Source organism: Aulonocara stuartgranti, assembly GCF_965226115.1.
Source record: "Aulonocara stuartgranti genome assembly, chromosome: 3".
NCBI classification, from domain to species: domain Eukaryota; kingdom Metazoa; phylum Chordata; class Actinopteri; order Cichliformes; family Cichlidae; genus Aulonocara; species Aulonocara stuartgranti.
Genome location: NC_138941.1, coordinates 30475023 through 30491357, shown reverse-complemented (window position 1 = coordinate 30491357; position 16335 = coordinate 30475023). Strand labels below are relative to the sequence as shown.

The 16335-nt window shown below is 43.5% G+C and overlaps 1 protein-coding gene across 1 annotated transcript in view; it reads left to right on the top strand.

The window, feature by feature from the left end:
- The first annotated feature begins 494 nt into the window (after positions 1 to 494).
- The window catches only part of sema4f (sema domain, immunoglobulin domain (Ig), transmembrane domain (TM) and short cytoplasmic domain, (semaphorin) 4F), a 60075-nt gene continuing 44234 nt past the window's right edge, over positions 495 to 16335 (top strand). The window contains exon 1 of the mRNA XM_082523029.1: positions 495 to 1300. Within this exon, the coding sequence (XP_082379155.1) occupies positions 1210 to 1300 (91 nt within the window). The 5' untranslated portion in view covers positions 495 to 1209. The remainder of the gene's footprint in view (positions 1301 to 16335) is intronic.

Genomic DNA, 16335 nt, shown 5'->3' with positions numbered 1-16335 from the left:
TGTAGTGAAATCTTAGGTGACACATTAGTTTACACAAACTACCGCAGTAGTATTGTTTGCTCAGCCTACGTGTTCCTCCAGCCTCGTAAAAGGCTTGAATAACCCGGCCACTAACCCAGGCTCTACAGCCTGTTTTCAGATGATACAGGTTGATCTCATTTCACTTTTGTGTTGCAGGAATCCTCCTGGGATTCTGTGACTATTGTAATGACACGTTTCAAGGTCTTAAAAAACACATCTCACCGAGTGACAAAGCAGCATTTCTATAATAGGATAATAATGTGGCGAAAACACCGTAATTACTCCCTGACCCAACGATGGGTCCATTCCCACGCGCGAAATGACTCCTTATAAAACACACAAAACATGTTCGGTCAGTAGATAAAGTTGACACGCTCGAGCTGTGACTCTTCTGCGAAAAGCAGGGCTACGTACGCGCACCTGTGTGCTGTGACATCACCACCTTTACCTGTAAGGCACTCGCTCTGAGCCTGCTCGGAGGGCGGGGCCGTGCGCGCTCAGCGCTTCAGAGCAGTGCATCCTCAGCCCGTCACAATTCTCCGTATCCCGGTGATCCTCTTTCCTGCGCTCGAGCTCCACCAGTACGGCGCGCTTTTCATTTATTTTAAATATACAGATCGAATATGTTTTTCTCCTCCTCTGATGAATTTACTGAGATAATGTTAAACAGAAAACGGGCGGATTTTTGTTTGTAGCCGCGGGACAGGATCGGCGACACCAGGGCACACGGAGCGGAGAGGAGAGCGATTCTACGGCTTATTATAACCATTGGACGTTATTCGACGGTACTTTGGATTACTTTGGTGCGCACTTTGTGACTGGGGTACACCACAGATAGTACTACAACAGTTTATCCGCTGTTTCCCTTCATGTCGCTTTCATTTAGTGCGTAATAAAAAGCCCTCTTTATTTTCGGTGAGCGGGCGAACACTTTGCGCTTTGTGGACGACGGGAAACCAGAAACCTGTAGCAGAATAAAAGAACAGGACGCCTTTATTTCATTTCCAAACAATCACCTGAACTTATTTTTATCTCTAGTTTTTTCCCCCCACTGAACTGGACTCAGACAAATCCAGGATCAAGATCAAGATGCACCGCAGCTGAACCCACGAGTCCGGGAGTCCTGGTGGTGAAATCGGACTGGACAGACCTCCAACCTCCTTGGTGCTGGACAGGAACTGAATCAAGATGACTCTCAGCGGTGCGATATTAAGCCTTCTCGCGTTGCTCGTCTTTCTCTCCGCCGGATCATCGGCTGCGACTCTGAGCGCTCGTAGAGGTGAGTTCAACTGCAAGGTGGAGGAAAGCAAAAAAGTCTGGGCACCAAGGTTGGAGCTCACTACTGACAGTCAAAGCTAAAGCGGGCATCAAGGCACGGCTTTTTTCACACTATAAATGTGTCAGTGTGCGAGTAAAAACGGTGCACAGCATCTTTACTGACGATCATGATAACAGATATCAAAACAAGCACACCTGAGGCTCTGGCAGCACATGCAACTTTAGAGGAGTTTGCGTGCCCGTATAGAGCTGAAACAGTGCTCCACAAACGATTAGCGATTTGGCATTTTAAAAGCAAATCAGCCTTTACCACAAGTTCAGGTGTCTTTTGTGTTAACTTCTTCTCTGCGCTGTTGTTGTTGTTTTCTTTTGTTTTACGCACACAGAGCGATGCCAAAGCTCTGCCTTCTGCCTTTATTGTTGCTTGATAAATGGTGATACTGGGGAAGCAGGCAGGTGCCAGACTTGTTCTGCTCGCAGCCAACAACAAGTGCACGGACTGGGCAGAAACGCCAGGCTGTGTGCTGGTTGATCCAGACACGTATCGGCTTTGAAATTTAAAGGGACAGTTCAGTCAAATGAGCTTTCTGCTGGAGGGATTGCTGCTTGTAGGGAATTTGTCTTTTTCGTTCGCCCTCCTCTGGAGAAGCCAGAGGTCAGAATCAGCGGCTCTGTGAGCTGGTAGTGATTCAGCATCTTCGCTGGGGGGGCCGCTTCAGCAGAGAGGATGAAGACGGGCAAACTCAGTTGGATGATCTGGGATATTACCCTGCTGCACAAGTGTAGTTTAAAAAAATGACTGTAAAGTAGTGGCATTTTTTTCCTTTCTTTTCAACTCTGTATAGTTGGAAATATTTGAATTGCGAGAGCAATAATGCGAGGATAAAAGAGCCAGACAGATTTTGTATAGCTATAAGTCAGAGTGAACACAAGACAAGCCCGGGCTCTCTAACAAGCTCCCTCTTTGTGCTGTGACCGTCAGGGTCAGGAGCACAGACTTGCCAGCCTTTCTGTTCTCTAAAAAGCAACTGACAGTTTAAATGAAAAAAAAAAATAAAAAAAAATGAGAGGAGACATCCATCACAACAAAATAAGAAGTCACAAAGAGCCATACTGTGTCCCTCCGGAGGCCGGATTGGTGCATGTGTGTGTGTGCTTATATCTTTTATATCTTTGTCCCTGTTGAATGTTTTCTCTTTGTTTACAGGTAATAAGTGCCTTTGCTATCTTCCTCCACTCCCCTTTTCAATATTTTATGCTTGCTTAAGCTCCTTTCGTACTCTATGTAGCACATGATGGTGTTTACGTGCAGATGCAGTGAGGAGGAAAAGATTTAGAGGTTGCGTCACTCTGCCCATTGACCATTAGCTGCCTGCACTTCAGTCACCTGACTGTGTTAATGGGCTTTAGCCCTGTGCTGCACTGTGCTGCAGCGCTTATTGTGCTTTAACCCTTTGTTTTTCCAGGTGTGATCAGCCCGCATCTAAATCCGTCCTCTTGACACGTCTTTGCTGTCGATCCGGGTTCCTTTGGCGGAATGAATGGAGTGCCTGTAACTTAGCTCCCTGGCTCTGTATTATTATGCAACTGTGGCCTGTGGCCTCACAACAAATCCAGTTGCATAGCTCTGATAGAGAGTGGGGAAGAGTGGGAAACAAGCCGATATGTTGCCCCACAGAGCAATGCGTCTGGTTTTCACAATAAAGCAGTTGTAGTTTAAGAAGTGCATCAATAACTCCAGTGTCTCTTCTGTTTTTTGGGCAGATCAGAAGCTTTGGAGACGAGATGCCAAGTGCAAACACGCAGGGCTTATGTCTTCATTAAAAACAACAACATTGTTTTCGTTCAGAGAGCTGAAGTAGTTCCTGCCCTCTGGGTGTGTGTCTCTGTGCATGCTTCACTGTTTGGATGTGTGTTATGATGACAATGGGGGACTCTTATGTAAGACAGTGCTGTTGTTAAGGAGCAACTTTTCAGGTGATGTGTGTTTGTCTTGAGCTAGATTTGCACGTACAGTAACATTTTAGCATGGCATCCTCATGTCAGATGCTATTCTGCTAATAGACTGCAGATACTGACTATCATTCGAAGCCAGCAGAGAATGAATCTCAGTGATTTTGGAGTCGTGGTGACTTTTCATATGGCGCCATCAGAAGGTCAGACGTTCCAGTATTTCAAGACTGCACTTTATGCGAACAGACAGGCAGACAGTCATGCCTCACATTATCCAACTGTCTTGTGAAAAATGTTCTTTTCTGCCTTCCTCGTTGCAGTTATGATGAATCTGTTTTTATGGCGCTTGTTGGATGTGTTTATCAGCTGGTGCTGTGGTTAATTAGACTGATGTGGGACTGTAGCAGTTCTCTGGGTAACTGTTGAGGGAAAAGTCATAAAACTGCTCGGCTGAAATTACACGCTAAATAATGAAGTCACTGGGAGAATGTCGGATTTTAATTGAAAGAAATCACAAACAAGGCCGTGTAGGTGGTCATCATTTTCACTTTCACGAACAGATTTCGATTTTTTTTCTCTACACCCACCTTTCCATTGTGTTTATGTGCATATCCGTTGTGTGCGCTCCCCCTCTGCCAGCTCCAGTTGCACTGGTCTAGCGGCACTTTTAATGCTCCTCACATGAATCTCATTAGGGTGTCGGCACACATGGGAAGGTCTCTCTCCCAGTGGTTTGGTGACTGTGTGGATCAGGGTCCGTTTACAGAGTGGGCTAGAAGAGTTTGGTCTAATTTGATGAGCTCGGTTAGTCGGATACTATGCAGGTATATAAGCGTTATGTTGCTAACAAGGCCACCCGGCGTCCACCTACTGTACCACCTGCTTGCCTCCCAAAAACTATACTTTTTCTTTGTTTATTGTAAACAGCAGCTTAACACAATCTCTTTTCAAACACTTTTCACTTCACTTGCCTTTAGTGAGCAAAGATTTACTACTCGATTGTAGTTTTTTTGTTGTTGTTCTCTGGCTGGTGCTGACTTGTATGTGGTAAACATGGTTGGTACCATCATTTAATATTAAGTGTGTTTTTGGTTGGGAGATGGATGAGTGTGTGGTCATTGAAAACTGGTGTGGTCTGTGGACCTGTTGGCAGAAGGTCAGCTTTTCGATGGATCTTGTTGATTAAAGGCTCTCCTTTCATTGTCTTTGCTCCAGTTGAACTAAACCGTGAAAGAGTTTGGATTTGAGAAAGGGGAAAAATGCAGTGCTGTGAAGGAAAGCAAAGGAAAGCAGTGCACTTTGTACCAAAATTCAAAAGGTATAATATTTATATCCTGAATAACTTGTTTTGATTATAGTTGTAAGCCAGAATTTTAAAAATGCAGTTAATTGCCAAGCTCCATGTTGTATTTTACCTTCTGTGTATGTTAATAATTTAAAACAGAACATGTGTTGAAACTCATTTCATCTGACTTGATGTGGCCATTGTGCATTCGTATGACTCACACTGTTACCAGGAAAATGATTCCAAAATTTCTCACTTGGAGGGCTTGGTAGGCTCAAAATTCTTGTTACTGCGGTATATCCATGTTAGAAACATGCCTGGGGATTAGGCCAGGAAGAGAGGAACTACTAAACTAACTGAAGCAGGCTTTGCCTGTGAGGGTACATGTGGACTACAGTAGATTATGTGTTTGTGTTGAGGATGCATTGTTAGTCTCCCACTGGGGAATGTGACGTGGTTTTGCAAAGACAAGAGAATGTCTTCTTTCTCATTCCCGTATCCCATTGTCTGTTTCTCCCTCATTCATTGTCTGCCCTTCATCCCTCTCCTTCGTGGTAGTGAAGCTGATGGGGCCTGATGCAGTTGAGTGGTACCATGGGAGTGGAGAATGGCATCAGAAATGCTTTTAGCGCTTCTCTCAGTTTGGTCTGATAAGCTCTCGCCTCGGCTATAGCTTGAGTGCAGAGGAGGGGAAAGCTATTGCATTTTAAAGTCTGCCTTCCAGTCTCTCGTTGGCTTCATCAGAAACACCTCCTCCTGACGCAAAGCTGATTTCTTTTTTCGTTTTATATAGCAATTTGATATTCAAATCTTAAGATCTTCTCTTTTTTCAACACGTTCGCACTCCCAAAGCGTAGCATTTTATGCCAGGTGACAAATCGTCGATATATTACGCTTCCGGGCACCCAACACGTCCCTAGGTTACGAGTAACGTAACGTTTTACTTAGTGTTTTCCAAAGCGATTTAGCATCATTAAAGTGCTGCTTAAGGTTAGGGATAAGGTTAGGGTTAGGGCTGGAATACACGGCTAGAATGTGTATTACCGCAGGAGCGTCATTCTACTGGATTTCATCTATAACCCGGCGCGTAGCATAAGAGCACGGACGGTCACCTTTCGCGTTCCTCAGGAATGCCACGGGACTTGACAAATCTTCATTATATCAAGCTTCAGGAGTCAGAACGGACTGCTTTTTCTCCCCATTTCTCCATAATTTGTTTCTTCCAGTTACTTTTCTTTTTCCTGTTATCTTCTAAATTCTCAAAAGACCTTAAGCTAACGCTAAAGCTAAGACTTAAGCTAACGCTAAAGCTAAGCCTTAAGCTAAGCTAAAGCTAGCTGACTCGCACACCTACATGGATTTTTCTATAAAGTTAGTGTAAAATATTCGTCCAAAAAATGGCAAATCAGTTGAAATGAAACCAAAATTTGCTACACATGAAGGGAAGAAAGGGAGTCAAAGAAGGGAGGAGAAGATGGATAAATTCTCATTGACTGTTAGCCACCTACAGCAAATACTCTCTCACTCCTTCTTGCTGTCGTCACTAAAGTTCATTAGCTTCTCATACGCTCTGACTTATAAAGCGTCCTCTATAAAGCCCAGACATTTCAATTCTGAGAATTACGTTAGCTGCGCTCACGCACTTGTTTGTCAATGGTCAGCCCACACAGTCGCGCCTTGACTGGACTCTGTCAGAGCAAAGGTCAAACCAAGTCAGATGTCAGAAGCCACGCACACACCCAATGTCTCTCTTTCACACACACATGCATAGTTGACACAAGCAGATTTGTAGGATTACCAAGAGGATTTAATGATTGGAATTCTTTTCACTGCCCTAATTCTGCACCCCCTTTTTTCAGTATAGCTGTCCCCGCTCAGTTTGATCGCCATTACCAGGTTAAACTACACGTCACCTGTAGGTTACTGCATAGGCGGATCGGTGGAGTTCTCCATCTTTCATTCCTTCATTCCTACCTTCTGCATTCTTCTCACTCCCTCGCTAATGGAAATCCTGCGAAAAGTGCTGTGTCATAATGTAAAAGCCTGCTTTCTTTTCTTTCTGTCTTTTTTTTTAAGCTGTTGAATATTCTGGAGTTAAAGTCGTGGCGGGTTTAGCAGAGAGAGCATTAGCGTGTATTACCTTCGCAGGGCTTTAGAAGAAGTGACGGCCGCATACAGCTCAAGCATATATCATCAACTCATTGGGATTCACACCCGCTTTCCTTCCTCATCTCCTGCCTCTCTAGCCCTCTGTTGCGTGAAAATCCCATCTGATAGAAAGCAATCCGAAACCAATTATAATGCACTGCGAACAGTTTTCAGCGTTTAAACTGAGAGGGTACAGTTAAGCCGTAGATTTAAAAATTTCTATCGCTTGTTCTTTTGTAAAATCTAGTTAAAAGAAGCCTTTAAAACATTTTCATCAAATCTAGGTGACCCTGTCATGCTTTGTGTTTCCTGTCTGTGAATATTGCTGACTATCATCAGTGGTACAAATCAGAAGGGATTGTTTTGGCCACCGACTCAAGGTGAAGTAAAAGGGAGCGAGAAAGGACAGTTGGATTTTCGTGTAATGAACCGAGGAAAAAATAAGGGCTGAAGAGCATGAAAAACAAAGAGGAGGTGAAGGTGGAAAGAGGTCAGAACATTTAAAGTGGGTCTGAGTAGCTCGTGGAAAAGAGACAGAAACTAATAGATATTGATGAAATGAAGCAAAGACAGATTAATTGATCTGTCTGATTCGGGACAAACCAACCAGACAGCGAGGACATAACGGGTGTCACAGGATTTGAGGCAAGGTCAGAGGTCGTGCAGGGTGACCTTGCTCAGGTTCAGACACTGCATCCACTTAACCTGTTAGCATCTCTGCGACCACACGTGCTCTGCTGCAGTCGTAATGAGAGGATCCTCAGAGATTTGGCGGCTGTTTACTCAAACTGATTGGAAGTCCTGAACCAACAAAAGTCATTGGTCAACTGATCCGTCAGTCCGCCGGCTCGTCTTTCTCTGTTTCGGGGTGTTTCAGGTCAGTGTGTGCTTCCATTAGTGGATGGAATGTGAAGGCACGCTCCATTTATTTGCCTCTCACACACTTTTTGGTAATTGATTCATGATTGGATGAGTGATTGGATAAGCTTCTTATGTGCTGAAGTCAAATGGCCTTATTGTGTCTGTGTGTGTGTGTGTGTGTGTCTGTGTGTTTGCTGTGTTGTTCTGTGTCAGCACTAAGGCAAAAGGTGGGAGTTTATTAGGATGAGGAAGGAAAGGCACACAGACACATCTCTCTCTTTCTTTCCTCTCATGAGCACAATACTTCACTTCCTTGAGCCTTTTCCTGCTTCCCATACTCACACACGCACGCTCGCGTCATCTCGCCAGGTTTGTTTCGGGGCTTTCGATGCCCGCATGCCACCTGCGACTTTGTTTGCGAAGCCAAAATCAAATAAAACGCCACATGAACACCATGTTCTTCTCATAGTGTTTGTCAGAAGTTGGGCTAAAAGGTGGACATGTTAAACTCCCCACATCAGCGCTGCAGTGAACAGTCAGCTTTTTCCACTTTTGTGCCTGTTGGCATTTTTTACTCTCGGTGACAGCTGGAAGCTGGAAAAAGCCATCGTGTGCGGACTGCTGAGTTTGAGCACAGAAGAAATGTTTAGTAAATACTGCTTTCTCCTGGCACCGATGCTTCTGCTTGTATTCTGTCAGACTTAAAAAACAATTAAGTAGTTATGGCACAAAGTGACATCCCTCAGATTATTAAGTAGAATATTAATTTGTTAATGGGGCTTTATGTCTGTGTGGGCAGACAAGCTTTTATCATTAATAAGTTACTCCTCTGAAAAATTAATAAATTAGCGAGTGAGTCTCTCACCCTGTGGATGAACTCCAACTCCAACAATCTGGGACAGACTCTGGTGATGTTAGTGCTTGTTCTGCTCTGGTGAAAAACGACACCAATGAACCAGCTCTCCACCTGCTGCAGGTTCTGGTTAGATCAACCCTCCAGTTTGCTGTGGATCTCCAGAGCAGAAAGTCTAACATCGCCAGCTGCTGTCCAAGACGGAAAAGATGGGATCGGATCCCGGCTAAACATGAGCTGGGAAGGGCTGTCAAAATAAGAGTGAGAGGATTGTGCATGTGTAATTCGATCGCAGGATGACTTTGTTCTCTCAGACTAACACAAAAAATAAAATGCTGAACGTGAATTTCTCTCTGTTCTTAACACAGTTAGTACACACTGGTGGCCCACCCATGCAATGTCTATGTGTGGGAGACACTGCAGAGGGAAATATACAGGCCTATATGGGTAGACCCTTTCAGACTTTCCCTTACCTTTTTCACACCTATTGATTTACTATTGTTATAAATGAGATGATAAACATGAACAGGGAACAGAGTTCACAGTTACAGTCCAGTTGCGATTGGTCAGTCCAGGCTGCTTGTGTGGGCTTCTTTCTCATACCACTTTGCAAATGCAAACGCAGGTTGTTGATAGTGAATACAACATTAAGGAAGTGGAACACCTCAGCTCAGTAATCTTTTGCTTTTCAGTAACAGACATCTCCCAAATCCATCTCCCATGCAAACACGGTGATGCAGCAGCATGATATTAGTCTCGCAGCAGAAGTTATGTGATTGTGCGAGCCTCGTGCAGTAGTGTGAACCCAGTTTAAGTCGGATCTGCAGGTACCAGAAATTGGTCTGTAAATTCATGTCTTAAAGGGCAGTTTAGGTCTACTGGGAAGCCAAGCTACATACTCAGTGATAAAGGTCTGACAGTGCGTACTAGTTTAGTATCTAACCTGCTGCTCCTGTTTTCCAGAGGATTGCTTTACAAATATTTACAATGTTCATCATGTGCTTAATTGTTTTATATTCCTTTTATATTCCAAACAGCACAGCGCAGAGCTTAACAGCAGAGCAGGCTTCCATTCCTCTGCTAAGTAATGTCATAAATGTGACTCAAATATTCTCTAAAGTTCCAAATTATAATCACAATCTGTGTGAACAAGCTTTATAGTTGCCACGTGAGAAGAGTAAACAAATACACACAGTCTATTGGGCTCAGGAAGAAGAACCGGACCAACAGGTTGAACTCGAGACACTTCATTGCAACCAGTTCTCAGATCCTAAGCATGGATGGTATTTTACACGTAATTTACAGTTCAGTGAAGATTAGGAAAAACACTCTTTGGTGTCTCTCTCTCTCTCACACACACCACGGGGCGTTTGGCGGGTCATGCGGAGAAGGTTACTGCTCCTGCTATGATCAAGGTAACACACCAAGTCATAAAGTCAGAGCAGCGACTCCCGTCTGGCACACACACACTCGTAGCCTTCAAAGAGAAGCTGAGTAACAGGCGTTCTAAATAAAAAGCGATAAGGCTGTCTCAGGCTGCTGTGTGTATCTGTGTGTGTGTGTGTGTGTGTGTGTGTGTGTGTAATAAACCGAGATATCTATTTCCTTTCTGTGAGTTAGGCTTGGGCTCCCTTTGGCAGACTAGCAAATTAAAGCACCTCTCTGCACTTCTTCTCTCTCATTCCTTTTGTGCATGTGTTTATATGCATGCGAGTGTGTGTGTGTGTCTTTTGGCAGCCTTGGTTGGCACACAACCATGAGGTCCATTTCATCTGCACACACACTCACTTACTCGCACAAAGATTGCTTGACAGTAAGGGCTACCCTGCTGTGCTACTTTGTGTTCATTGATTGATAGTGCCTTCCGCTGTGGGGAGTTTCTTTGGTATTATTTTATGTATGTGCGTGTGTGTTTGTGTGTGTGTTGGTCAGTTTCGAACAGACGTATCGACGTAGTCTTGCTTCCTCTCTCTGATTTGTTGAGCTCCAGTTTGATTTTCATTCTTTTTATCAGCCCTTCTTCCTCTTTGGTATATTGACCTTCTGTCTCATTTGTTTTTTTTTTATTCTGGTGTGTGTGTGTGAAAGGGAACTCCTGGCAGTTTTCCTTTCTGTTTGCTTCAGCCTGTTTCCTGCCATTTATGTTTCCCAGTGTTGCACTGCTTTCCTTAACAGCACACACACACACACACACACACACACACACACACACACACACACACACACACACACACACACACATCTAAGTTTTTAGCACACACTGATATGAGTGTTATGTAAACATGTATGTCTGATGTCCCTTAAAAAGCCTTAAAAGTCACCAGGATTTGCTAGCAGTTTCAGTGTGTGTGTGTATATATATATATATATGTCTGTGTGTGTGTGTGTACAAACTGCTCATTAAATCCCCCCTCCCTCCCCAAACCACAGCCTCTCCTCTTTTCCTCCTGCGTCCCATATACCTCCCCCTGCTCTCCCTCCTCTGTTCTCTTTTTTGTGGTTTGTTTTAATTGGAATCTGAGGTGGTAATTACAAGGAAGGCGGTAGAGGAGGAGGAAGAAGGAAGCAGGGTCGGGGAGGGGCGGTTAAGAAAGAGGGACAATGAGGAGTAGGAGGTAAGGAAAGGCTCTGTATGAAAGAGGTGAGACTGGAGACAACGTTCAAGAGAAGTAGTTGTTGAGAACGGAGTGCTCGGTGTACTCTCAGATGACCGGGGGATTGTAAGGAGCTGCTTGTGCTTTAGTTGTCTCGCAGACTCAGGTAGTGTGGGGCCCAGTGCTTACACAGTTACTGCCTTCATATTCACAAGTATCCACCAGAAGGGGCCCTGCTACTCCCCAACACTAAAGATCATAGCACTCAGCTCATTAGACATCCTTAAACACTGATCCACATGTGTACTCATAATGTTTGCACTAAGATTTAACATTAGCTAACTCAGCTAAAGACCTATGTGAACTGAACACAAGCTTGTGAGTTAGGAATGTTCTTAAAAGACCCTACAAAACTCATTGTCACTGGTTTGCCTTTTTGAGCAACTCTCAGTCGTAATATAACAACAAAACTAATTTCTGCTCAATTCAATTTCAATTCAGTGTTATTTATAAAGCGCCAAATCACAACAACAGTCACCTCAAGGAGGTATGTATTATAAGGTAAAGGCGCTATGATATTACAGAGAAAACTCCAACAATCAGACGACCCCCTACGAACAAGCATTTGGCAACAGTGGGAACGAAAAACTCCCTTTTAACATGAAGAAACCTCCAGCAGAGCCAGGGAGGGGCCACCATCTGCCGTGAGTGGTTGGGGTGTGGGGGTAGGGACAGAGGACAAACTAATGATTAATTGTAGAGTGACGTGTAAACACATAGAGCGTGAAAAGAGGTGAATGAAGATAAACACTCAGTGCATGATGGGAAGTCCCCAGCAGCCTAGGTCTATTGCAGTGTAACTAATGGAGAGTGTTGCTGCAGTATTTTGGATCAACTGAAGGTTTTTCTGGGAATTTTTTTGGACATCCTGATAATAATAAGTTATAATAGTTGAACCTAGAAGTAGCAAATGTATTAACTTATTTTTCAGCTTCACTCTGAGACAGGATGTTTTTAATTTTAGAGATACTGTGAAAATGCGGGTAACAACTCCAAGATTCCTCACAGTTTCACTGGAGGCCTAGATTAGGCCATCCAGAGTAAGCATCTGGTTCAACACCGTGTTTCTAAGAGTTTTAGGGCCGCGCACAATAACCTCAGTTTTATCAGTCTTCAGTGATGCACAAGGCTCGAGGCGCTTCTAAACAGTAAACTTTTGAGCATGTAATTCACTACCAACGTCTGACGCACATCCCCAATCAGGATGGCACCAAACACAGTAAACCTAAGCAACAAAGCTGCGCTTCAGTAGAAGGTTAGCAGTTTCCAGCTAAAGCACGCTGATTAAAAAGGGTGTGCTCAGCGTTTGTAGAAGCATTGGTTTTATTTCAAATTACTTAATAACCGTCAGCCAAGAGAACATGATGAGGTCTGGCAGGAAGTGGTGTGCGCCCTCTAAGCTGAGCTCAGGCATCAGGTGTAGCCAATCAGCGATCAAGCCCAGGCCACACTGGAGAGAAAGGGTTGTCGAGGAGCATAACAGTGATGCAGATAAATGAGTGAGGATAGTTTGGTCTTTTTCCAAGACTGTTATGTTATGCATATTCTTGGTATCTCATTGAATCAGCTGATCGTTGAATCAGCTGGGTTACAATCTTCACATCTCATCCAGTCTTACTCAGTTTATATTTGGTCCACTTTAGGATGCGCTCCTATATTATATTACGGTCAAATATTTTTTTTCGAAAAAACATTTTTAGTGTAAATATTCAAAAGAGAATTCATGCGATTTTTATTTCATGTCGAACAGAGCGTCTGACCATGCGCCTCGTGGAGAAGAGCTGACAGCTAAAAGACCTCCTTCGCATCCTTCGCATCTGGGTGCAGATCTATTTCGGGGAACAATCCAACCACTCGTGGCTAAAGCTCTGCATCCACATCTCTGTGGAGAAGCAGGAGCCATTGCTCCACAAAAAGCCCTAATGAAGATGTAAAGTCCTCTTTGTCATATGTTCACATGTCAGGGCAGCTACTGCAGCCAGTTCACAGTGAAACAAGATATTGGCAACATTTACAGACTAGTGTAAACAGGCAAGCCAAAAAAAATCCCATTGGAGCACTAAGGTTTTTCTGTGTGACTGTAGCAGTATGTGTACACACACATGTAACCACTATAACACACATCTCTCTGAGGCCCTCGTGCTATTAAAATCAAGTTCTCACAACTGTTTTGTCCTGTTTCTTTGTCTTTCCATTTTCTCAAAGCACACTCTGGCTTCTTTATTTCTTGGAGCTTTAAGCATGTCGCCCATGTTTCCCTTTGCTGGATTCATGAAAAACTTTTGTTTAACCACGTGTGTGAGCCCCTCCCTCCCTCTCTCTCTTTGTATGTGTTTTTCTTGGTGCAAGGTAGAAATGCTGAAGGCCTCAGCATTTTGCTTTCCTGCAGGGAGTAACCTGCGTTAAATGAGATACAGTAGCTGCCCCTCCTCTCCTGCTGTCTGGGACACACACACACACACTCACATTGCACACAACATTGTTGAAAGCCAGCCGTGCTGTAAGGATACATTAATGCTGATCCACATTATCATAATTGAGGTGTCTGCTGAGCCTGTTTGTGTAGTTTGTGTGTGTGGTGGGGTCCGGGGGGAATATAGAAAGAGAGAGGGTCTTTAGTGCCAGACAGACACCATACTTTCATCTTTTAGCTTAACATTACAATAGACGACAGGCTCTTCCAAAAAATGTATGTGTGTGTGAGTAATATCACTCATGCTGGAAAAGCCTCATATAAGCCATATCACACTGATCTAGAAAGCATGCTGGCATTGCAGAGCACTGCATAGGGGCATATAAACATAGGTGATGGCATCACAGTAAGCACACTTTATCCGGGCCTTTGTTTTGATGAAGTGAGCACAGATTAAAACTCAGATAGTCCCCACACAAAGACAGTAACGCCATTGTTTGCTCAAAATGTTCAATATTTAACCTGCTTTAAGTTTTAATGTAGTGAATCTGTTGAGACAGCACCACACAACCTCCATTATGAAACAGCGGGCTACCGACCTGATCATGATTTAAAGTTTTAATTAAAAGTTTTCGATGACATCACACCTCGGCGTGTGCAGTCAGATGGCGGCACGACATCGCAGCGGCCTCCGTCTCGGCAGATCTCATCAGCTTAAGTGCTTTTATGTAACGGCTTCCTTGCCCACGTGGAACAGAATAGAAATGAGAGCGAGAGAACTGATTAGATTAATGACATTGCTGCTCGATGTGGCGCAGAGACCTAACAAATGCATGCACGTGAAAGCTGCTAGCACAATTACAAAAAAATGGCCAAAATAAAGAAAATTGAATTTGATAATCTGTTAGATGGACTTGCCAACCTTGATGTCATCTGCAGGTTTGTTGAGTCGTTATTTGAAGCAAGACCTTTTGGCCGTTACCTCCATCCATCCATCCATCCATCCATCCATCCATCCATGCGTCCGTCCGTCCGTCCGTCCGTCCGTCCGTCCGTCCGTCCGTCCGATTGAAACCATCGACTGTTTCCGTGGTCATAAATTAAGGGAAAAATATAGAGAAGCAGAGAATTTTTCCATTGTTTTCCATACAAGCAGACTTGTTATTGCAGTTGGAGGAGTTGCCCCCTGCTGGCTTCTAGTGCATGAAGTCCACAATGTTTCTAACTTTGGTTTTGACTTTGGTGTGTCTGCCTGGATTATTAGGTGGCCAAACTAAACATTTTAAGACCTCACATTGAACTTTGGAAGGGATAATGCTCTGCTCTTTTATATAACTCGATTATGTCATTGACAAGGAGGGCAATCAAGAAATTAAAAGTATAACCTGCTTTTTCTGCACCAGTTTAAATATTTTCTTATGCCTCTGTAATTACCTTTTAGTAGATGAACGAGTAGAGGACAGCTTTATCTTCTTGTTCACTGTTTACTGACCTCACATACTGAGACCTTTGTCGTCTTTACGCAAGCACAACGTAAAGGTAAACGAATGCAGGGGAAATCTGTTAATGAGACTGTCTGTGTGCTAATGTGTGAGGACTGGTTAGTGCACTAATAGGGAATTTAAAGCAAACACTGTAACCATAGACTCAGAGGTGAAGTGGACTTATCCCACCAAACATATGGGTCAGGTCAAAGCCTTTATGTGTATGTGTGTGTGTTTGTGCTTAAGAGGGAATTTAGGGCTAATAAGCTTGTGGTTTGGTATCTAAGGTGAATCACTTTGATAATTAATTGCAAGGCTTAAGTGTTTTCGTGCTTATGTTGATTACATTATGCAGCTCCTAGTTGCTTTGTGCAAGATTGGCAGGATGTTAAGGCACTACTTACGATTATCTCATCACACCCATGTGTGTCCTGTTGTCATGGAAGAACACAGAAGGCTTTGTTTTGGCAGGACCGGCAGTGTTTATAAGCTGAGTCTATGGTAGAACAGGTGACCTATTTACACATATGTGGCCGGAGCTGCTAAAATCAGACGTTATAAGAGTATTTGTGTTATTTGCCTCATGATTTCAGTGTCCAGTGAGTGATTAACGCCATTAATGGCTTATTCACAAACCCAGGAAACCATTACGTACCTACCTGTGTCAACAGTCTTCTCGGTACTAAATAATGACTGCGCCATGCACCGTACTGTGCTGCGTAACAGGATTTTGCAAGCTCCATAACATCCCATTACTTTGCACAGATACCAGCAGTGCAGCAGTGTTGCACATGCTACGCTTCGACAGATAGAAAGGATTTGTGAATGTAGAAGCCAAGTTAGCAGAGATCAGTCTTTGCCTGTGAAGAAAATCATGTGGATATAATAATAAAACTAGAGGAATATTATGGAGAAACTATGATTTTTGTAATGAGCTCATGAGTTGTTTTATGGGCTTACTGCTCTTAAATAGTTACAGTTCATTACAAAGTAAAGAATTACATGCAAATTACACGCACTCAGACTCGGATAAATCTTTGTGGGGGACTTTGTCAGTGTGAGACACAGAAAAACTCTAGTTCAAATTCCAAGTAACACTCTGGGAAACTCGTACATTCATGCACAACACGCTTTCCCATCATTTGGATGTAGTAATTCAATTTTTCCCAAGTTTGCATTTTTTTTTGTCCATATGGGTGCATGTTTGTTGTGTCAAGTAAATGCATCGTCAGCTGACTTCACGCCAGCTCATGAGTCACCTGTATTGCACAAACACCCTTACAAAATATACACATACTTTCAGCTTTGGTTTTAACAGCTGAACATGAAGAGCAGGGCATGAAAAGAGTAGGAGGAGTCCCATTTAATAAGCATAATAAATGTCA